The sequence below is a fragment of the Phoenix dactylifera genome, chromosome 16 (assembly GCF_009389715.1).
Source record: "Phoenix dactylifera cultivar Barhee BC4 chromosome 16, palm_55x_up_171113_PBpolish2nd_filt_p, whole genome shotgun sequence".
Lineage (NCBI taxonomy): Eukaryota > Viridiplantae > Streptophyta > Magnoliopsida > Arecales > Arecaceae > Phoenix > Phoenix dactylifera.
Window position 1 is genome coordinate 7,443,177 of NC_052407.1, and position 24,853 is coordinate 7,468,029.

The 24,853-nt window shown below is 37.0% G+C and overlaps 1 protein-coding gene across 3 annotated transcripts; it reads left to right on the forward strand.

Annotated features, from left to right (window-relative positions):
- The first annotated feature begins 7,456 nt into the window (after positions 1 to 7,456).
- Positions 7,457 to 12,181, forward strand: LOC103696683 (transcription factor PHYTOCHROME INTERACTING FACTOR-LIKE 13-like). 3 transcript variants are annotated; one of them, XM_008778371.4, is made up of 9 exons: positions 7,457 to 7,678; positions 8,861 to 8,967; positions 9,122 to 9,965; positions 10,071 to 10,169; positions 10,241 to 10,306; positions 10,603 to 10,668; positions 10,791 to 11,090; positions 11,172 to 11,265; positions 11,737 to 12,181. In XM_008778371.4, the coding sequence occupies exons 2-9, from the start codon at positions 8,879 to 8,881 to the stop codon at positions 11,739 to 11,741; spliced, it is 1,563 nt and encodes a 520-aa protein (XP_008776593.2). In that variant the 5' UTR covers positions 7,457 to 7,678; positions 8,861 to 8,878; the 3' UTR covers positions 11,742 to 12,181. The 3 variants fall into 3 exon arrangements, with proteins under 3 accessions (XP_008776593.2, XP_008776592.2, XP_026656792.2); XM_008778370.3 differs by lacking the exon at positions 11,737 to 12,181 and having other exon boundaries at positions 11,172 to 11,430; XM_026800991.2 differs by lacking the exon at positions 11,737 to 12,181 and having other exon boundaries at positions 11,157 to 11,243.
- The last annotated feature ends 12,672 nt before the right edge of the window (positions 12,182 to 24,853 follow it).

Genomic DNA, 24,853 nt, shown 5'->3' on the forward strand with positions numbered 1-24,853 from the left:
TGATCCGATCTGCATCCGACCCGATATACTCGACCCCACCCAATTCAATTGCCACTCCTAGGTTAGATTATGCTAATTTATGATGATTTGAAATCTAGCCAGACTTGGCCCAAATTTACTTCATTGACAAGGAGAGAAAATGACTATAAGAGCACAAGTTGCTTTCTATGCCACCAATTTGCCTCAACAAAGAGAAGGGAAAGAGGATAGAGGGGGATTTTTTCTTTTTTGGTTCAAAAGAGTTTAAGATTACTTATTAAAAGAATAAAATATTTTGTAAATATAATCTTACAAATATAGCTTATTATATGTATATGTACTATTTGAAAATTGCTATTTGTATATATACCTATCAAATCATGTTGCTTTAGCATGGATACCCTCCCATTAAACCTTTGCCTAATGATGTTACTTATTAACTACTTTACAATGACTTTATTACCCATTTGTATTAATAACTCTAATATATATATATATATATATATATATATATATATATATATATATATATATATATACAACTCTATTCAATACAAACTAAATATTAATTTTTAGAAGTCTTAACATAAAAAGATAATAGTATCAAATGACACTCTAAAAAGTTATTTATTAATGATTAATCAAAATTAATGGAAGGGGCTTCCATGCAAAAGCAAGATGATTTGTACATATCTAAATGATGAGTTTTCTAAGGCAAATACATAATATGTTTTATTTGCAAAATGAAATATAAAATAATATTTAAATATATTATTTTATTCTTTCTCAAAGCAAAGATTATATATATAGATAGATTATATATATATATATCACTTCTCCATTTATTCCTTTTGTAGCCATGAGAAAGCACTAACTAATGCTAAATTTAAAATAATTACATACTCAGTTAAATTAAATCTCCTTCCTAATAAAGAGTAAACATGTTATATAACGGTTTCTCTTAGAAAATGTTATAATGATTCTTATAGGACATCCCCTCCTTTTAGCTAAATTATTCCCTAGTTCTTTTATATAGATGCTATCTTCTGTTGGATAGAAAGAGAGAGAATGAACAAGAAAGGCATCTAAAGAAAATGACACAAGAAAATAAATTATAAAATTTTGAATAAGAAATTATATAAGTGATTTGTGTAAAATATAGTTTCTTGATAATTACGGTCTAAGCTTTTTACGCAAGGAAGTGACGTGACGGTGCAGGACATATACAACAACATGCTTTTAATATATGAAGATGCATAGTCATGCAATCAAGTCATAAAGGATATGTCTAAAATTATTTGACTATAATGGGATGGTCCAAAATTTCTTATGGCTTGATAATCATGTTTTAAGCCCAATAATTTAAAACTAGTACTTTCTTTTGGGTTAGACATAACTATGCATTGCTAATTGAATCAGTCTATACCATCTATGCAAGTCTTCTTTAGTATAAGAAAGCTTTTAAATAAGGAGATTAACCAAGTTTAATTTAGTGTTTGAATAATAGTTTTAACTATGGCATATATCTTAGAAAATGTTTTGAACCATATTAAAATTCTTACATAGAACCAAAGAGGGAAAGATGAACTGGACTTGCTCTAGTGGCCGCACTTCCTAGCAACTAAAAGTTCTAGATTTGAATCTTGGATGGTCCATCTTTTAAGAATTCAAACTTTGATAATTAGTGTACTAGGAAAAATAAAAGAACTGACAGAGAAACTAGTTGATTTATATAATATCTTCTCATGCTTTACATTCCATTTAGGATCAAAATTGTAAAAATAATGTTCATTGACTATTCAAAATAAAATTATCTAATTAATTTTAGCAGCAATTCTAGTAAAATTATGTTGATTTTAAATCAATATAATTTGAAGTGTACATATTATTTCAAAATTTTATTTTAATTTAAATAAATTGTTATTATTGTTGGGTTTGCATGATGCACATGAGAAAGTGCATGACTAACTTATATTTTTTTTATTACAATGTGATTTGACAAATGCACTCAATTATACAACTTATTGACTAATTGATTTATGTACAAAGAAAGAGACAGTAAAAAGTGAACCAAAGAGCTATAAATATTTTGAAAAAAATGGAGGTTGAAGGGTTTCTTCGGTCAGGGAGGTGGGCGGGCACGTACACTCGAGTAGTGTTTGATTGAGGGGTCGAAAAAGGCTCAAACCAAGCCACCAAGGTCGTAGCCTAATGGTAAGGGGGCGATAATTCTGTCCAAGTTGCCCGGGTTCGAAACGCACAGGCGTCGATTAAATTCGGGAACCGGATGCCCCACGCCCGATTGGTTCGTTGGCGGTTATGCTTTCCTTCCACCTGTAGCTTGGTAGTGCCAGGTGTGACGTACTCACCTTCGGATGGGGAGGGCGTGAGTAAAACGGTGTCCACCCGTATTAAACATTCTCCAGGCGGGGCGAGGGCTCAGTGCGTGGGGGCTGCTACGCGGGGGTGGGCTGGTCCTTTCCTCCCCCTACCTTTATTCTTTTAGCAACAAAAAAAAAAAAGAGGCTCAAACCAAACACAACTATACAATATTTCTGGTCACACAAGCCTTGCAATTGAATGAAATTTTCTTTAGATTGTAAATAACTTAAGAACATGCTCATGGTGAAACAAAACATAACACAAACAACACAACACCATAAATGAAGGGACAAATGTCTAGATGAATAGGTGGAGACTTCTCAAGTTTTAGTTGTCCCACCATGAAATTGCTAATAACCATACTAGTCGAAGTTATGCAATATTAGATGAGGCTAGTTCGTGACATTGTGTGAATAAGAGCTACTTGCATTAATGTTGTTTCAATATGCAATATTTATATGGATAAAAGTTGATCGTTAGATCTTATCATTCTTTTCTGAATATTACTAGGCATGCGTCATACAACAAAATCAAAGCGATACACACTGTTCTGGCAAGAGGGATATGTTGGTGGCTTGGTTCCATGCGATTAATGCTATGATCAATGTAGCTTGCACCATAGAGTATTTTCATAAAAAATTAAAAAGAACACTATTTAGAGATGAGTTCCTTTCCTTTTTTTAGAATGAGAAGGGATGGACCCTAAGGGTGGCAAATGAGATTGGCCGGGTCAAACGCATGTTGGATTGAAGGTAGGTTAGATTGGGTACTTATCAACAAAAATCCAACTCATTTATAAAATAGGTTGAAAATCTATGACCTCTTTATTAAGCAGATAACTTAACATGACAAGACAAATCCAGTTAAATAGGTTTTAAATAAATTAAATAGGTTGTATATGATTTAAACAAGTTATATGAGTCTTAAATGGGTCGGATCATAATTGTATTATAATTGTATCGGTCTATCACAACTATCAAGCAGGTTAAAATAAGTTAAAATCGCTCAGAATTTTAAATCTGAAACCAACCTATTTGGTAGATAGATCAAGTCAGGTCATTTATAACTCAATGATGTCAATTAAAATGTCGTTTATCTCAAGAGCCATGCCAAGGCTAAGCAATAAAGCATCATGAATGACTCTTGTGGAGCTTAGATATATTGGTGGTCAAGCACAACCATGTGGTGGTACCTAATTCATGAATGCTCAAAGAGCTCAAATGATTGTAATGATAGAATGAATCATTGCAATAGCTATCTCAAACATTCACCAAAAATAATATAGGAGAAATATCAAGATGAAACTATTTCTAACTTGTTCATTGCCCAGTAATCCTTCCGACACAAGTTGATCACGGCTATCAAAAGTCAAATGTCATAGATATGGTCGAAAACAAAACCTATGCAAGAACAGTCCATATCTGGAATTTGAATGTAGAATCTATAACATTATAGCATCATCTAATAGTGGTTACTGTGTAGCCAGACTTTTTTAGATGGTAGGAACTCTATCTTCATATCTACTTTGAATATGAGTCAACTTATGAGTAATTTGACAGCAATTGGGGTATAGTATCTTATCCAATGGCACGGAACTTACCATCAAACATACTATTATGTCTAAAACACCTCAAAGCCATGATAACAAAAGTCTTAGCATTGAAGCAATTTGATACTATTAGTGGATATGCTCGAAGCCCGGGAAATACTTTATAGTTATTTTATTTATTTGTTTCTACAATAATTATAACATTTCAAAAAAGAAGAGAGTATACTTGTTTTATTTTCTGCATTATAAGATTTTGTCGATCCTGCCAAGTCTATCAAAGTATTATCGAGCACCATAAGTTATGTTACTCGCAAGCTAATATCAAATCAAAACCCATTTAACTCGGTCTGGTTGCAAAATAGACTGGTAGGTCGGTTCATAATTGTCACACTTAATAGAACCTAAGTCTCCTACATCAGCACAAGATTTTTTTTAATTCTCTTATAAGAATATGGGATCTAACTATCTATTCATTGCTGCTCATGTTTCAAAGTAAGATATTTTATTATAGTAAAATACCAAGCAGCAGAGCTAATAGTTACTGCTCACCACAAGATTTTATCAACAGTTAATTTGCCTCCTCCTTGCATTGAAGAATATTTTATGAGAATAAAATATACATAATGAGATGATAGATGATGTACATGAGATTTAGATCCTCTGCAACAGAGCTCACATTGTACTGCTCCTGTGCTTCCCACTCCAAAGAGTGCGTGCAAGAGTTGACAAATTTGGCCGTTTCTTTTTCCGACCTTGCCGTTCTCCGTACGTAGACGTTGGGGTGGCGCTACTGTCAATGACGTTACTAATTATTTAACTCATTATTTCACTTTTCTCTTAATTTGGAAAGAAAAGCATTGAGCTTGGCTGCTGGCACGTCATGTATTCAAATTCTATAATAATAGGAGAAAAGTGAAGTAAATCATTCATAATGAAACAGGTAGCCACAACATTGCTTTTCTTTCTTCTTTTTTTAAGTTATAGGATGGTGGTCATAGCATTGGTCTGCCTATGGCATTATATTTTGTGCCAAAAGAATTTATTAGGTCTTTCTCTTTTTAAATTTTATGCAATATTTTACAGAGGGCAAGAAGACAGCATTGCTCTTGAAGATAAGGATTTCATCTTTAGATAACTTTCTAATATCTAGGCAAAGAATCCTACGAAACGTTCAATGCTCTTGCAAGCATTGGAGTTGCATCTTTCGTGCAAAAGAAGAATTCATCTTTTTTTTTTTATTTCGATCCACCATTGGATCGTTCACTACTCATCTTAAGGTCTGTGTAGATAGATGAATAATGGCATTTGGAATGCCTTTGAGATATGTTCAATGGATGATCAAATGGCGAATGGGCATGATGGAAGGTGAATCCTTCTTTCATGCGAAGGATATAGCTGCTCATGATAAGCTTAGTATTTTCTTGCGTCAGTTTGGTCAAAGGATCTTGCTGTTATTGTGGGGCTCATCTCAACAACAAGCTTGCTGGAATTGATTCCATCCAAAAATTAGCTAAGCTCAAGCCACATCTCATGCCTTGGCTTGTCACGAGATAAGCCAAAAAACCCCAAACAAAGCTGGGGTCAAGTTCAAGCTCAACCTAACCAACTTCCCCCACAAAATAACCCTAATCCAAAGCTCAACCTGTTTGTTGCTTTAACATATGGTAACACTCCTTTCATATGATTAATCTCAGCTTTGACTCAATTCATTTACAGTCCTAATTGCAGCACTCCTTGGCGAGGGAAAGCATTCTCATTTGCAAAAAATTTTCAACTCCATCAAATATTCCCCCATCCAAAATCTGTGTCATATGGTATACATGCTTTTAAGCCTCACCTCTATGCACTTAACTCATGAGAAAGGATAGTATTTGATAGATGACTGATCATATAAACATATAAATACTACTTAGCAATAAGTATCCCTCAGCACAAATACAGTTCTATCAGTAATTGATGCCCAGTGAGATGTAGAATAGAGACACATCACCAATTCAAGGACTATTTGATAGTTGTCACTCCATCAGTTGATTAAAAAGAAATATTAGTGCAGCTTTGTCATTAGTTAGCTAAATATCATGGCTAATTCAAGAGGAAGAGAAGTATGTTACAAATGGTTGTGACATCAGCATGCAATATGATATTAAACACACAAGATAGCTAATTTAAATCATAGTTTAATGCATGGTTGTACTTCAAGAGGAAAGAGAAATTTTTTGACTGATGGCACCAATTAAATTTTAAGGATTGATATTCTCATGAGAACTTTAATCATGTGCATGGGTAAAAGAGCCCTTATTTTTTATGATCCATGTTTTTTCTTCCTCCAACACTCTAGAGATAAAGAAAGAGTCAGTTGTAATGCATCCATTGAAGAAACCATGTTTATCAAGATATTCTAAACGTAGCTTAGGGGTTCGAAAGCAGCATGGTGACACCCCCTTGAGTTAAATGCACAATGGGAGAATTTTTTTTCTTAATATGGTTCTCAACACATAAGTTGCTTAGTTAAAGCCATATATAGTGATATCGTATCATTATACTTTATTTTATTAAAACACACGTGGGACTAGAATTTCAAGGAATTTCGATTTTAATGTGATCATCTTTCTAAAGAACCATCACATGACATTAAATATAATTATTAATTAATTTCAGATTAGTCAATCAAACAATAGAGTCATATCGTGAATTGAGGCTTATCTTAATGATCATATGCATCCATATAGTAAATCAAGGTTCTAAGTTTGAGTCTTAGATATGCATCTCTAAGTATTTAGACTTGAATAATTATGATGCAGACGGGTCACCCTCCCTTCTCTTTAAAGAAAATAATTCAATCCAGATCTATTTCAATTCTTGGCTGAGGCTCAAAATTTGAAAACCAAAAATCAATAATAATTTTTAAACCAAATGTATACAAAGTGGATATAAAATCAGATCTCACTAAATATAAAGTAATAAGACCTAAGTTGAATCAAATGTAAACATATTTACTCAAACCTATCCCAAGACAAACTTGCCAACAAAGAGGCTATTTGGATCCAGATGCAAAATACTTTAAATTTAAAACATTTTGGAATAAGTTGATAGATAGGACTCGAAAAAATTATTCACCAACTATTGGGTTGGTTAAATAATTTACATAAAAAAAAAAAAAGCCAACAACAACAAAGACCCAGTAAAGACGGCGGCAATGATCTTACATAAGTAAGAAATGTAAGTGGGTCCGGGCAATCTAAACTATATCAAACCCAATGCAATCTATTAGTCATAGCTAAAATTGAGACAAGGGGATGAGGGAAAGAGTTTTTTTTTTTTTTTTTAAGAGAGTGAACTAAATTTTATCTTATCTTGTTTGCTTCTAATTTCACAACTCGATTTACAATTTTTTGGCTATACTCTATAATATGGATAGTATTTATCAAATTATAGATTAAAACTTGCAGATAATGTTTCTTTAATAATTATTATTCATCTGATAGCACGCAGATAACACCATAAATATGGCATGTTACATGATATGACAATGATGTCATGGTCTCTTCCCAAATCCGAATACGAGTGTCGTTTAAGATCCAGAGGCTCACCGCAAAAACTAACCCCACACGCTCTTGGACCTTCAAAGCAAAGAGCTGGACGGAGACAGCAGCAGGAGGGAAATCTATTCCATTTTTATTTCATGGTCTCCACCCCCTATTCTCAAAAGCTGAGGAACAGCATAACACAAGAGTTGGAAGAGAAAGGAAGCACCTTGGAGAAAGGAAGGTTGGTCTTCTTTTGTTACCTCTCATCATTGTAGCCTTTCGTCTGCCTTTGCCGCATCTTTTCTCCTTCCTGTCCAGAGAAAAGAGTCTTTTTTTCCCCCTCTTTGAACAACTTTTTTTTGGTTAAACTTGTTTTCTTGAATGCGATTTTTTTTCACTCATATGAACTTTTTATATAATCATATGATGCTCCTTTCGACTTTCTAATTGTTTTTGACTATATGTTTGGAAAGTCCTATTTTTCATAGTTTTGGCACCTGTGTTCCTTCCTTGTTTCACTGTTGTTGTTTTGGTTTTTTATTAATAAAGGTCGATCTAATTACATGGCATGGAATCAATTTCATGTTATCGAATGATTGAGTTTGAGTACTTCTTTGAGGTGAAGTTGGATCACTTCTTCTGCATTTTTTCTCTTCTTCATAATATTGAAACCAAAAAAAAAAAAAACTTCGACTTATTTTGGTAAATATTGGGATTCTTCAAGTCTTGGGTTCCTTGTATTCTTCCGTTACTTGTGCTTGGGGAAAATTTTCTTGTCCTTTTTCTTCTCATATCATGATGTGGTGGCTTATTTGGGGACCCTTCCTTCTGCTCTGTTGTCACTTGCCCTCTGTGCTTACCCTTTGCCTCAGTTTTAGTTGGCCTTTTGGTGGCTTCTTTGGCGATTTCTGCTTTTTTAGTTGCGGAAGTTCTGTCCTCTTTTGGGCCTTTGTTTGGAATTCGTAGCTCTCAGCTGCTGAATTTCTCACACTGTCAACTTTTTCTATGTTTTCTGTGTGCTATGACTGATTTATATAGACATCATCTAGGATAACTGACTAGAAGCTGAGCTCTTTTTCTTGCAGTATTGAATCAAGCCATAATTTAATTATCTTTTTCTATGAGATTTAAGTTGTTATTTCTAGTTTTATTTATTTTTAGAGGCTACTCGGTCTTCATAATTCATAAAAATCTTCAAGTTCTTCTTCGGAAGATGCGTAGGTCACTGGAATTAGCTCCTGATCATAAGTTGTTCTTTAACTTTTGCCTTGCATGTCTGGGTCTCTGCTCTTTTCCCTGTGCTTACATGTGCTAAATAGTTGAACTTTTGCTTCAGTATGCATCACTTTGATCTTTGAGTATTAGTTATACTACTGTTGGTTTGGGTTCTGACATACTTTTGCCTCCTTTTCTATGCGAAAAGGAAGCTAACAGTTGCGCGATGAATCAATATGTTCCTGCTTGGAATTTGGAAAATAACTCCACATCTTTTAGTGGTCTTCCTGCGACAAATCAGAGAAAACCTATCAGGTCGGTATCTGCTCCCTCTCCTTCCTTTTTTCAGTTATGTATAAATCTTATGTGAGCAAATCATTGCTCATATTGGTAGTATATAAGCTTCTTCTCAAAAATCGATAGTATATAAGCTAGTGTGTATAATTCGATGTTTTCAAACTTATTACAGTTCAGACAATGAGCTTATAGAGCTCTTGTGGCAAGATGGGCATGTAATCATGCACAGTCAGACTCATCGGAGATCTAAACAAGCTCAGAGAGCTGAACCAGCACCGAAATGTGGGGGGGCTCTTGAGAATTCGAGCTGCGTAATTCGAGAAGATGAAACTGCATCATGGTTCCAATACCCTCTTGATGATTCACCGGAGAAAGAGTTCTGCTCGGAATTCTTCTGTGAAACTCCAATTGCAGATGCCATTGGTGCCAATAAGATGAGCAGGGACGCCACCGCAGAGGGAGAGAGATCCATAAAATTTGGTGCAAATGATGAAACAAGTGTTTTCTCTGGATCTGATCCAAAGCAATCCAATATACGTTTCCAGGAAAACACAATGCCACCTCCTAAATCACATGCTATTTCTTCTACCCAGCAAGCTCCTCGATTTGGACATAGCAATCTCAGAAACTTTCCACACTTCTCAAGGCCACTGAAGGCTGATTCGGGCTTGTTAAACGGTCGGCTGGGGAAGGAATTTGAGAAGGGGATTCAGGTAGGTGCGGGAGAGTCCTCGATGATGACAATTGGATCAAGAATCTCTGGGAGCAACCAGACTCAGACTCTAGCTGATCCCTGCCATACTATGAGCAGTGATGTGGCAGGTGTTATTGCAACAGGCTCAAAGGAGGATGCTCAGAGGACATCATTATCTGAGAGAGTGCAAACACACACACATGAAGCTACTGTTACTTCATCATCTGGTTGTAGCTTTGGAAGAACAGGACAGCAGACAGCCAGCAATCAGAGCCACAAAAGAAAGGGAAGAGATGTAGAGGAATCCGAATGCCAAAGCGAGGTACTCTACTTTTTGTTTTCCCTGGTCCTTTTCTTTAAATTTTTCAATGCGTTCCACCTGGCATCCCTAAAACATTGACAGCATTGAGACATTTAAAATTTGCAGGAGGCTGAGTATGAGTCTGGTGAGGCAAACAAGCCTGCTCAGCAGTCTACATCTACACGAAGAAGCCGTGCTGCCGAAGTCCATAATCTCTCAGAGAGGGTAAGAGTTGATTATTAGCCTCTTATTCTTGCATTCTGATTCATAACTTATGTTCCTACTGCATCATGCAGAGAAGAAGGGACAGAATAAATGAAAAGATGAAGGCATTGCAAGAGCTCATACCTCATTGCAACAAGGTACGATATTCATGTTTCTCGGTTTTTTTTGCAGATAATCCTAAGCATTTCATTATCTTACTAGGATTCTGTAGCCATTTTTCTGAAATTTTGCTCCGTGAATTGTAAGCCTCAGCTACTTTATTCTCAGGAACATTGCACATACTCATGATGTAATCAATTTTGTGATAGTAGATGGAGGATAAATTCTCTCTATGCCGACTTCAGCATATTCTGCTGTACTTTATTTTTATGTGTCTGCGAACTTTACGAGCTCGCACCAATGCTGATCGTATGGTAAATTTGTAAACTTTCAGACAGACAAAGCATCAATGCTAGATGAGGCAATTGAGTACTTGAAGTCCCTTCAACTGCAAGTTCAGGTCCTTAAGATACATTATACCTTATCATATGAACACCAATGCTGATTATACCTTATCACATTATCAACACTATCATTCTATTAGATCTGATCTCTATATATTGATCATCGCCCGTGTCCCAGATAATGTGGATGGGAAGCGGCATGGGACCAATGATGTTTCCTGGTGTCCAACAATACATGTCACGTATGGGTATGGGAGTTGGTCATGCTTCTATGCCCTCTATGCATGGTCCAGTCCAACTACCACAAGTTCCATTTGTCAATCAGTCGATAGCTTCAGCTTCAACAGCAAACCAGAGACCACCGTGCCCATCTCCAGCCTTGAATGCAGTGAACTTTCCAAATCAGATGCAGAATGTCCATCCTCCTGAAATGTACGCCCGATACCTTGGCTTGCATCACATGCAACCACCTTCTCAGGTGAGGCTTTCTCATATGCTCATCTCTCGTACCTTTGTTTCTTTCTCTTTGCTGAGAGAGTACCAGCATGATCTCATGTAGGCAATGAATCTTTATACAACAGCTGCACCGAGCAGCAGCATCATTCCAACTGCTGGAGAAGTTCCTTCTGAGAATAATCAAAATTACAAATCTGGTAAGCTAGTGCATGGCTGATGAGTTCAGTGTCACAGTTAATGAGTTTGGTGCACTAAAATTTTTTGAAAATATTAAATAGTAATGAGGACCTCAGTCTGTGGGAGGACAATATGTAATCGCCTTTTGTGATCTAATAATGGAACTGATGTTATACTTTCATTTACTTTGACCTATAACTGACCTATAATTTATGGAGTTAATATCTTGTCCACTACCAAGTATGGTATAGATAAATAAGAACTGGGCTGGTGCTAGAATTTATTATCATCAATGAGTTCGGACCGTTGGTGGATTCTTCCATGTTCATATCGCAAAATGTCAAGTTCATATAGCTTCACCATCATGTATTCCTTTCAGTGTCTCCAGTCTATTTCTTCCAGCGAAATCTATGAATCATCCAAGCAATTTAGTCACCATCTAATTTTTTTTCATATCCTTTTTTTTTCTTTTCTTTTCTTAATGTTGACAGGATGAATCAGATAGTTCAAATTTACAGGGTCCCTCCAGTACCCCTCAAGTCAATTCACGTACCACAGCATTGTGGCTTCTTCTAATGTTGCTGCAGCCGATCTGATCAGACAGTGTGAAGTGGATTGCCACCTTGTATACTCCCCTGCTGTTGGCCTAATAGATATTCTTATTACTATATGGAGGCCAATTATTAGTAAATGCCAAGGGAATACTAAAATCTGACCATTTTGAGTTGATCTCAAACTCAAGCTAATGGCATAGTGATTGTATCGATCTCATGTGATCTCATAATTTTTCTCTCTTTTTTTCTGTTTTTTTTTTTTGCATCCAGATAGATAATAGTCCATCTTGTTCGCTGATCACTGTAATCAGCAGCTGTAAATACATGGTCACCGTTCCACTATTTCTTTTAATGTACGAGCATCGCCAATTCCTCACATCCAGCTCTTCGTGCTTTCTTTTTGAAAGTGCAGTTCTGATTAAGTCGATTTGAAAGATCAATAGTCCGACAGTTGTGTAAACTTGTAACTGAACATTAGAAGTTAGAGCTATTAGTTTTAGAATCTCTTGTATAAGTGACCTGGGTGATCCCTTATCAATCAGACCCCTCCTTCAGGAGGAGGTTTGAAGTCCAAGTACTGGGGGTTGGTGCATCTCCAAGTATCTGAATCTAGATAATTTATCTTGAATGGAGTTCATCCTTTCTCTCAAAAATAAATAAATAAATAAATAAAAATAAAATACCAGAACAAAACTATTAACACTTGGACAATCCTCATCAACATCCTCATGGATTACATTCCAGGCATGGCGTAAATCCCTCTCAGTGTTCCATTCTCTTGCACGATGATTGCCAAGGAGGCCAGTTTATGTGGAACCCTGTCAGTGCTTAACTGATCCACTTAATCACAGCATAATTCTTCATCATACAATCATAAGTTGCTGAGATGAACATGTTGGGAATTTAAATACATGAGTTGTCGTTCAGATTTTTTTTTCTCTCTTACGTTTGGATTCCTTTAAAGATGTGGATTGGTTTGTCGCACTGGGACAAAGATTATAAGGGATACATACATATTTTTTTTTCCTATGTTTGCTATAAGGACCATATTTATCATTTCATGGAACTGTAGTGATAATCCTTTGGAATTTCCATTTTAAGTAGGGGTACAGAAATTTCTGAATTCTTATCTTCTTTGTTAGCTTTCTTCATGATCTCTATTGGAAAGAAAACATATGATCTCCTGATTTGAAAATTTTAATGTATAGTACCATATGTTTTCCTTTAAGCTAGTGCTGCCATAGTGGGAGGGACTTTCTTTCTCCTGATCATTTAAAATGTCATCAGATATCTGCAGGCATTTGCTAGTATCTATTCAAACTCCTGACCTTGTTCTGGTTATGTTGTAGGGGTTTGGAGTGTCTGCTGTCATATGACCAAGTAGGCAAAGTACTTACGGCAGGATTTATATTGGCCATCTATGGGACCGTCCATAGATACATTATCTGTCAAATCCCATCCTACCCACCTAAGATTCCCACCAACCACTTACCTTTTATGGAAAGAAACAGGATTCAAAAGATGAAACTGATCATCTCTCCTTTTATGAAAAATATTTATCTGCTCTAATGCTAAGCCTCAGAAGTTCACCATGTTGGTGCTGATGTGAAATCAGTGGGACCATGCAAGCTCTGATGTCTCAGGCTAGAGAATCAAGTAGCAAGTTTCTTTGTGGTGGCTTGGACACTCAGAATGTTTTGGAGGTCCCACTGAGAATCTGACCCTCAGCAACAGCCATCCATGTGTGGGGCTGTGGACAGCTCTCCTTGGCCTTGTTCTCTTCTACTCTCCTTGGAGTTTGAAGCTTGAAAGAGACTAGTGCCATTGGTAGGCCCTACTGCAAACATGGCCACTGCTTATGGCTCACATCTTTCTGAGCTTCCCCACTATCCACAAGTTGGATCCAGTGTGCCAATTGGCCCTCTTCAGTTTTTTCTATTACTCTTTCGCTGTCTAAATCTGCCTTCAGTGTTTACATATGATCTTGCTTCAGAGTTCAGAATTCTCCTTTATGCCGAGCCCCCTGCGAACAACCATAGCTGTGAAATTATTCTCCTGAGGTCTCCATGTATTAGTTTTTAACTAATTGTCTGTGGCGACCCAGCATCGACCCCTGATATCTTTGTTTATTCTTCCCTAATCATAGATTTTATGCTAACTGCCAGAATATTCTATTGTTTCTTGGTATAAAAAATGATGCTTGCTTGTATTAAATTCAAGATTTGCCAAAAATCTAGTGATGCAATTGGAGACAATCAATGGCAAGCGCATGCTATGCGGTTGCTTGCAATCACTGTCAGTCAACATCTCGTAAGAATGGAATTGGATGCAGTCTGGTTACATTTATAAAAAGGTGATGACTACAAGCTCCAAGTGCATGCATCTTTATGGCATATCACAATGACAGCCTTTCAGGGACCACATCCATGTCAAAGTTTCTTATCCCTGGACCATTAACTATCTACTTGTACTCATCTCTAACGAGTCGGTGAATAAGTTTAACGATCATATGATCATGAACCTTGAGAGTACAATGAAATGAATCACCAAGCATTTCATGTGAAGGTAGTTGTAAAAAAAGATAATTTAAATATTTGAGCAAGTGGATACAAGTGGGGTGATAAAGGAGGACTATTTATTTCCATACTTCCATTGATGGTCGATTTTCTCAGAGCTGAAGAACTCCGTTGTTACGTCTTGATGTTGATGTTTGAAGGATGATCTAAACTTATTCTGCTCGATCATTGGTGGAATATCAAGTTTGCCTCTTTGTTTTACAGACAACTGATGGTATTCTGTTCCCCTCTTGTAATTCGATCTTGCTGTAAATTAATTCTGTAAACTTTCTTACTTCAATAAAAGCCAGGCGGCTTTTGCCACCCGTTTTAATCCAAAAAAAAAGTATAAGTGGAATGATAAGAGATGAAAAAGTAGCTTCTCTTGGCATGTCATCAGTCTCATAAAAATAAGTAGAAGGATAAGATTACTGGTGATGTGCTTCATCCATCTTCAGTCAAAAGCCTGAAGTCTTTTGCTTTGGGCTGTTCTGGGATCTCAACCTCTGTTGCAGCCGGGGCTGTTCCGGGATCTTCCCTTGGCCCTGATGAGAGACAAAGTGGATGGAGATCTTCCTCCATGTCATTTCATCATTCAGTGCTTTCTCATGCATGGCATCACAGAACCGATCATGGCTGACATGACCAGGTTGGTGAGGGGGGGGGGGGGAAAAAACGTTGCTTTTAGAAGTAGGCTGTCAGCTTTCATTAAAATGTGGAGCAAAAAACTGGGAAAGAAATTTGTAACAGTGATATGAACATTAAGATATCATCTCATGCATGGAGATCCCTCAGATGGTGTATTTAGAAGGCATTTAAGTAGAAATCAGATTATTAGAAAAGGAAGGAAAAATAAATAATTAATAATTTGTAGTGTTATAAGGGGCATGGTGTTTCAGGAACTCATTAATCATAGGGTAGTATAGTATTAACTATGTTTGACCGAAGGTTATTATGTTTATAAGTCATTATCCAGCCAGGACTCTCATCCATCCCTTTACAAGGGGCTGCAAATATGCCCCCAAGTGGTGTCACAATATAATCTTCTCTCTATTTTTTGTGTGAAATGTGGTATTTGAGCTGCAACCAAGGTTGGGAAATTTGTTAACTGATCAGGCTGATCAACAAGCAAAATCCGAGCTTTCATTTATTTTTGCAAGTCAAAAGTGCTTGATTGCATTTAGTTTATGAGTCAGTCGAGCTTGGCTGGTTTTCGGAATGAACAAACTTGATCAAGACTATCATCAAACTGAGCCTTTTTTACTCGACTTCCATTACAAATATACTCTTTTCTAAGTACATACACCTCTTACCCACGCACTATTAGTAAAAAAATTTGTAAAACAATAAAAAGATAATTGCACCAGTGCACCCTTCTATGTGTGATGATCCTTTGTTATTACCCCATGTTAGTTTCATGGACTATGAGTGTGGAATGGGGTGGCAGTCAGATCAGATCGGATACAGGTTAAATTAAATGTAGGTTAGATCAAAAAAATTCGTCAACCTAAATCTGACCTATTTATTAAACAAGTTAAAAATTCAGATCTGAATTCAACCTATTTATTAAACAAGTAATCTGATCCGACTTGCATAACTCATTTATTAAACAGATCAAGTCAGGTTAAACGGATTAAGCAGGTTAAGTGGATTTTTAATGATTAAATAGATTTAAATAGGTTAAATAGGTTGGATAGTTCAGGTTAAACAGGATAGAACTAAGTTAAATAGATCTTAAACTGATTTATTGGGTCAGGTTATGACCTAACTTAATTATTAAAAGGGTCAAAATAGGTTAAGCATGTCAAAGATCTAAATCTGAACCTAAGCAATTTAATAAATAGATCTAGATGGGTTAATCTATTCATAATCTAAATGTAACAACTCAGGACCTCATCCAAAAATACTAGCCGGAAGGTAATATTTGGGTTTCTTGATTTTGTATAAGTACCCAAAATCTACCTAGCAAATAACCGATGTGGGACACGCCCGCACGGGTCCTCATATATTCTCCCGTTTAAGCTCTAATGTCCTCGTCAGGCTAAGGGTTTAAATTCATTCAAATCTAATCATAAATATCATGATCAGCCCGTGGTCAATCCCAATGAATCGATACTGCAGTATCCTTTAGTCCACATAGGTTATGGGCCAAGTCTACTCTAATAACATTTGTCACAACTCAGGACCTCATCCAAAATGCTTAGCCGGAAGGTATTATTTGGGTTGCTTGATTCTGTATAAGTACCTAAGATATACCTAACGAACACCGAATCTATTTATGTCAAATCCGATTCTATTTAAAATTGATTGTTCGTGGGTTGGGTTGATCGTTGGGTTATAAATTGCCGCACGAATATCATGTTCTGTACTAACTGATGCGAACAAAAGCATGGAGATATTTTCGTCTGTCTTTAGCCGTAACAACATTCATGTCAGTGTCTCATGTCGGCATATGTCTCATGTCGGCATAGGTCGGCAGTACAGATGGTAACCTTTAAAGGTATCTCAACCGGTCATAAATACAACAACAGTCAAAACCAAATGGCATAAAAGTATGGCCATGGAAGAAAAGGGGGAAAAACAGACATGCCCATGAAGCAACCAAAACACCATAATATACAAATATTTATCTCTCTTTCAAGAATGATGCATGTATGACAATGCAGTAGCAACTTATATCGTGATCATGCTCTCAAAAACTTGTATATTGATCAAATCACTCTCACAAATTTTTCGTATCCAGAATGAAAGTTTCTTGCATCACTTGTCTTGTACGAAAATAGGTTTGATATCTTTTTTCTTCTCATAAAGTCTCCTAATGATCATATACCACATGCTTGGGGCCAAATCTTATCTTTGTTAAAAGTTAGACTAATCTAGGGGTAATGGAGGAGAATTACCCCATTGCAGCATTTTTCTTTTTGTGAATTGAAGCCAATGGCTGCCTGCTCAGCTTATTCAATCAATTTATGAGAATACTCTGGTAGAAGTAATTTGATCAATTGATTAGACTCTTCTAGTGGAAGTAAGCCATGAAGTTCCTCCCCTAACACTACCTAGAAATAGTTGGGAAATTTGCTCTAGCTTCATAGTATCAGTTGACTAATGAGCCTTAGCTCCCTCGCAGCTTTGGGATAGGTCTACCATGGCACGTTAGACCATGCTAAATTTATTTCTTGATAGCTACAAAACAAACATTAATATGTTTGTGAGTGTGGAGGAAGGTTTTGGACCATTACTATGGCCCGACCAATTTATAAAAAAAGAAAAAAAAATCCAAAAACAAGTACTCTTATTTTTTATGTAAACTAGAATATGGCACATACAATGCACATGGTTGATTCCAAAGCACGTTACAAATTCAATCTTGACCATTTGTTCCGGTGATTATAAAATTCAAAAAATATATATATATATATATATATATGATTTATTTAGAAAAATATAAAAGAAAAAAGAAATGCTCAATATTATATCACATGACCATGTAATTCCATCTCGCCCACCCTTTTTACTATTTCATATTATGTATTATGTACTCTCTCTTTTTCAATGCACAACAACAGCAGCAGCAGCAGCAGCAGCAGCAAACTATCTATGTTGTAAAATTTAATAAAAAAAACTCTTTGTTTTGACCACCTACATAATTTTTGTGTTGCACTAAGAACAAAAGAAAAGAAGGGTACAATAAGAGAAGAGGATGATGCTGTATTATAGAATTTTAAAAAAAAAGGTTATTTGAAGACAAAGGCAAAGAGGATGAAGAAAAGGAGGTGAATACATACAAAGGAGTTTGAGGTCAAGCATTCAACCCTGAAACCCTGTGGTCTTGGCAAATGGTTGCCCATTCAAGCAATAGGCCAAGATTGTGACCGGGGATTTTGGAGGCATTGAGGAAACCAAATTCGAACTTGCTAGAGCGATAATAATAGATTGCTGGCACTACAATCCAGCCTTAGATTTTGGCATCGTATGAAGTCCGCCGCCTAAAACATGTCATAAAAACTATATACTTGTTGGAGTTTCAAGAGTGATCATTGGGCATATGCTTTTAGAACAAAATGTTTTCGCATTGCTTCATGTCATTAAGAAATCGAAATGAACAAGGAACAAATAAAATAGTAGCAAGAGCAACAAGATAGATAACGCTCCTCAAATATCTCTAGGCCCTCCAAATCTTAGCGAAGGCGAGATTTAATGCTAGGTCCTTGATCCAACTTTCAAGGACTTGACCTTAATTTCTTCTCAATATTTTTAAAATATTTTCAAAGTCTTATAATCTCCTCGCATCTCAAAACTTAAGGTTTCAACAATGTTAATGTTTTTGACAAACAATGATCAATGGCCAATAATAATGATAATGGACCTCATCCAAAATCTTGTGTATCGTTACTGTGGAAATAATAATTAGGATATCTAAAGTCAATGGAGTTTTGTCCAAAGGTCAGTGTGTGATTCACTTCAGTGTGGCTCAACCATTAAACAAAGGCCCAAAACCAGCACCACTATATTCATCATGTTAGGAATCTCAAAAATATTTTCACTAATTCCACTGAATGAGACAACTCTACAACATATTTGTGATACTAAACAACATGATGGTTTACTTTCCTTAAAAATTCAATGTTGTTTTACCAAAAAAAGAAAAAAAAAAGAAATTTAATGCAAAATAGAACAGAAAATAGTATATAATATTCAAGTAAACAACATATCATATTACATCATGATAAATGACATTTCTAACAGCCTGTTAAGAGATTTCGCATGCTGAAGAGCTCCTATAGCTAGGTTTCAAGTGGAATGGATATTTCTGGCTAATAGCTTGACCCAGCCCATTAACACAACTAAACATCGTACAGCAAGTAAGACTTCCACAAACAAGCATTTTTCAACATACTATTGTAACTTCAAATTTTTTCTAAATTTTTTTCATAGCATGTTAATTTCTTATTTCTTAAAAGGAATCACACTACCATGTTGTGTATGTCCAAGCTTAAGTAAAACATGCAAGTGATGGTTTTGGATAGTTTCACTTATTTTCATGGTTCAAGTTGCTATAAAATCTCTGTATGTGGAAGATCATTAGTTGTTCCTGCCAACAAATCATTTGGCCACCTTTAGGAAAATTATGATGACAGAATATTGTTGCCATCATTCTTGACATCCAAATTCTACAAGAAAGTTTCAGTGGGAGAGAAAAGCTTGTGCAATTGATAATGAGGTACAAATTTTATATCATGGTGAAGAAAAGCATTCATACTTCTGTTTTATGTAAAACACAATTCTCATACTGCACCAAACAATATTCCAAGCTCCTCTGTGTCAATGTCCATCAGAACATGTGATGATCTGATGCAGTGCTAATACTTTGATATCAAATTGAGATTCATGAATAACAAAACCATGTCCCAAACTCATCCCAAGGGCAAGCAGGAGAGATACCAACCAATCAAGGTAACAGTTGTTGTGATGCATGGGAGCTTAAATAAGCAAGTGTTGTTTTTGAATGGATTTCAATGTGAGATGATGCCATTGGACTATCATATGGTCCATGAGCATCACCCTAGACCCTAGGGATGGTAGGATATTGGCATGATCATCTAAAGACTTTCCAATGAGATGTGCTAGGATGGTCAAATTGGGTGTGAATGTTACGTTGCTATAGCCCATGGGTCCACTACCAGAAAACACGCGTATAGTGACGGAAATTAGTGACGGACCGTTATCAGTCACTATTGTGACGGATTAGTGACCGACAGAAATTTGGTCACCGTGGTATAAACTTAGTGACAGATTAGTGACAGACCGGTCACAGAATGCACGGGTAGGATGGGCGCCAAAACTTAGTGACCATCATAGTGACAGGATATCTGTCAGCAAAATAATAACCGAAATTGCAACGAGACAGTGACAAATTCAGCCATCACAAATATCGTAACCCAAGTGTTTATAAATTTTTAAAAAATTATTTTTGGCAGTGACGGGTGTTTGACAAAAATTTCCGTCACCAAATTTAATTTTTAATTCTAAAAATATTAAAAATATTATTTTTGAGTAATTTTAAATTTAAAAAAAATAAAAGGAGGAAAATCCAAAATGAAACTAAGTGTGCCCGCCGTTCCGCCCAAATTCTTTCGATAACCTAAATTCGGCCATGATCCATTTGCACCCCTACTGCTACTTTCATGCAATGGGATTGGATTTTGGAAGAAGGTGTGGGATTTTTTTTTTGTCCTCGTGAGTGGGGAGCTGGGAGACATTAAGTTCCGTCCAATCAGCTTTATAGATAAAAAATAGTTTCATATGAAATTTGGCTTGCAGACCGACTTACCCAGTCCCGATTTGGAGCCAATTCGAAGCACTTCCCTATCAGCCCGGTCAGTATAACACATTGGCGTCGCCTGATTGGAGGTTTAGGGATTTTAGCATCGCGGCTTCCCCTTTCTTCTCCCCTCTCCTCTCCTCCACCTCCGCCCTCTCCTCTCCGGCTCCCCCTTGCCGACCATTCCTGCCTACCCGTCGACAGCGACCACGGCTACATCACGCCCCCCGATCGGCCGATCCAACTCTCACTCGGGACAAGATCATCGCGATTACATCACCCCGTCAACGCCCCCCTCCTTCTTGCTTGCCGGCAAGGGTTTTCAGAACCCACATTTGGTTCTTCCCGGAGCGAGGTAATCCCTAACCTCGTTTCCTTTTACCCCATTATAACAAAATAAAAGAAACGAAGAAGAGGAAGAGGAAGGGGGAAGGAACCTACCGAGGGTCTCCGCCTGTGGATCCGGCGCCGCGCTTGATCGCCGCCGTGGCCGCAGTTGTCGACAGCCGCCTAGGTTCTTCTTTTCCTCCTTGAGGGTTCTTTCCTTCCCCTGCTGCAGGTAGGCAAGGCAGAGAGGGTTATTCCTCCCCCTCTGCTGCGGTAGTCCTTTTTCAACTTCTCTATCTGGAAGGGGAAAAAAGAGACAGAGTGACATTGGTTTGTGCTATGTATCTGATCTGATCTATTGTTGGAAAAAATAGAGTGCACGCAAATGGAAAAACAACTACCATGGCTACCAAGATATCATGCTCCTTCAGATCATCGAGAAGATTAACATGCACTAGAATGGTATCATTTCTTGAGCTTGCAAAGGTTTTTATTGCAAGTATAGAAGGTTTTATTGGATTTTTTTGAAAAAAAAGCCTCAGGAGTCTAGGGTGTAAATGATCCGAGCACAACGGAGCTAGGTTCAACTGAAGATTGACTCAGTTTGTAATTAGGGAGTTCAAGCCATATCATTTAGTTTCAGGATGAGCTTGAGATGTTCATGAACAACTCATTTGAGAGATCTAATGCGATCTTGAGATCTTTCAAGATATCCATTTTATAGTTTGACCTAATAATTTTGATTGTGTTTAATCTTGTAGTTGAAATATACTCCATTCCATATAATTTATGTTAACTTAACAAATATAAAAGAGTCACATATTAGTATTTTAAAGTAAATTAAGCTGAGCTAGTTTAACTCTAGCTCAACTAATTTGGTAATTGAGAGAGCTGAATTTTAGTCAAATTTTGAGATGAATGAAGCTGGCTTATGAACAGATTGCTTGTTTGATCGCCCTAATCGGATTGGGTCTTTCGTTTACACTACAAGTAAACTTGGAATTTAGTCAACTATATTAAATCACCAATATTTAATTAATCACTTGTGTCTTGATACTTAGTACGCTCGTGGATGGGTTGTTACAACTCATATAAGAGACTATATTTCGATGGTTGATTGCTCATATTAACTATATAAGAGAATTTATTGGGAAAAAGGGAGTTATTTACATAGATAACCATTGGGCAACCATCCAAGAGGGAGTTAACGAGACAAGAAGAAAGAGAGTTTCATTCACTCTCTAATGTATTGGAGACAAAATGACACTACTACCAAGCATTGTTTCCCTACCTGATATTGCATATCCTATAGAGCACTTGGTCCGGCAATTCTCTTAGAATTTTAAGAACCAAAATCTTTCTTAGTAGCGCCGAATTTTTTAACTATTAATAGCCATAGCCATAATTCCATCCATGGAGCAAAAGTTTAACCTACAAAGATTTAATTTGCTCACACATGAAAGTCGAGTGGCCCATAAAGTAGAGATTCGACTTGCTCATACATGAAGGTCCATAACTCATAAAATGGAGATTCAACCTGCTCTAAAGTTTAAGTGACTTTAAAAAGTTGATATTTGATGTCTTTCTACCTTCAAAGAAGCAGTTCTAGTCTTTCTTTTACATTAGGTTCAAGTGACAAAAGTTTGTAAATTATTAATATTCAACAAGCGATGAAATTCATTTTTTATCTCATTTTCATCTTTTTAGTTATTGATGAATTAAAAGTTATCGCTCAAAAGATAATGAGTTTGGATCCACTTCCATCAGCCACGTTTAAAATCTTGGTAAGATAATAGTGGCTGAAAATGATGGCAAAAAGTTTTAAAAGGATAAAATTATGATTCTACCTCCTCTACTTTAAGCAATTTGCACTCACACCTCCTCTGGTTTAAAACTTTTTAATTGAAGTCCTTCCAATTTGCGCATAGATCTAATTTGGTCTAGTCATTCGTCTCCATTAACATGATTTGAAGAAGTGGTGTCTTGTAAGTATCACATGATGAGGTCCTTAAGGTCTAAAATATCCTTACAATCTTTCTCACCATCCCTCACTACTCCCACATTCATGTAGCCTCTTTCCATTACAAATCCTTACCTATATTATCACTTCTGTTGCTACTCAAAATCCGGCCTGACGGGCTGGCGAGCTAATGAGTGATGTTGCTCTACTCGGTTGGGCTGGAGAAGCGTTGCACCATGTAGGGTTTGATCTGCAACTAGAGAAAACGACTAGGGGGTCATCAGAAATGTGTTTAGTTGGGGACCCTCAAATAGAGTTTTAAGAGAAAATAGAAGAAATGAAAGAGAGATAGTAAATGAAAGCATGATATGAAGATTTCTAATACTGGGTGATCTCAATGCTTGATATTTATAGAGGAGAGGCACCAATCTGTGCGGTCAGGATCGCAGAATTTGCGAATTAGCAGCTAAGCTCTATCCTTATCTATCGATCTGGGCGGTTATCACCTTCCTTTTCAGAAACGTCGAGACTACGCTAAGTTGTAACCGATTACACTGTTATTGTGCTAATCATTTGGAGATTTAATTGGCTGTGATTCCATGAGACACATGCCATTGTCTGATCAGTAAGCTGAGCTAGTAAGTGAGATTTTAGAGGATGGTGAATTCGAGTCATATCACTTGCCCCCCACTCTCGAGATCAAACTATGTTTGCTCAGGTCAGGCTAAAAAACTAGCTCAATCATTCATCAAGTGAGCCAGCTAAGTCAAATCGAGTTGTAAAATTAGCCCAGGATGCTTTTGGACGCTGCATTCGATGACCAGCGCAATTTCTGTGGCGCTGATTCCTTTCTTGAAGCATCATGCATACGGGTGGAAATTTTGTCTCTACAACCACTTCTTCTCAAAGCTCTAATAAGGATCAATCCATGGGAGCTGGCAATACCAAGCTTATACATGGCAGCTGATGAACGAGTGATCAAATGGACGCTGGGATCGCGACCATTTAGAGCTCTATTTAAGGGATGAAAACCTTAGTCGGATTTTTCCCTATTTAGTGAGTGCTCTTCCTTCTCCTAGTGGTTTTCGTCCGATGGAGGCTTCGATTCCTCTTCCTTTCCTTTTTCTGATGTTCTTCTGTTAGTTGCTCCTTCCAGCACACCTCCATAGGATGGCTCCTTCTTTCCTACACCTTCATCTCACTTGACTGTCATTGCTATTTCATCCAATAGTGATCTCCCCACCAATTGGTCAACCCATGCGGCTTCATCTCAATGTTCCAAGGCTTTGACGGCACCAAACCGGAGGCCTCCTTCGATCACATCACTGAGGAGTGATTTTTGGACCATGATAACCTAGATCGATTCTGGGTCAGCTATCATGTTCCAACCAGCTTCTCCCTCAAGTTGCTTGGGGCTAAAGAGAGGGTGAATTGCTGCTACCATGCTCAAATCAGCTTTTATGAGGAGATTCTAACGGCTGGTTTGAGGCTTCCTCTCCCTCCCTTCATAGTTTTTCTTCCCAATATTTTTTGGGTGGTACCTGCACAAGTGGTCCCTAATCCATAGTGGATTATCATTAGCTTTTTCTCCTTTTTGGTTGTGCATACTATTCAACCTATGGTAGATACATACTCAAGAAGCATCCTACCGAGCAGGGTTGGTGGTACATCTCAGCTCAGATGGTGTTCTGACTGATCCCAGATGGTCTTTCTTAAAAGTGCATGGCTGGAAGAGCCTCTTTGTTTTTGTGTTGTCAGAGCAACAAATTCTGGAATCCTTGCGCAGCATCAAGGCTCCTCCTATTTAGGAGTTGTTGACCAAGCAGACTCTAGTCAATGCCGAGCAGAGTACTGCTTAACCTCAAGGTAAGAATCTCTCCATCTTTATGA

Excerpts from the sequence above, each read along its gene's own strand:
- LOC103696683 (XM_008778370.3), top strand. The coding sequence starts at position 8,879 with ATGAATCAATATGTTCCTGCTTGGAATTTGGAAAATAACTCCACATCT. Across the intron at positions 10,170-10,240 it reads TCCATAATCTCTCAGAGAGG|AGAAGAAGGGACAGAATAAA; the intron begins GTAAGAGTTGAT and ends TGCATCATGCAG. Across the intron at positions 10,669-10,790 it reads CCCTTCAACTGCAAGTTCAG|ATAATGTGGATGGGAAGCGG; the intron begins GTCCTTAAGATA and ends CCCGTGTCCCAG.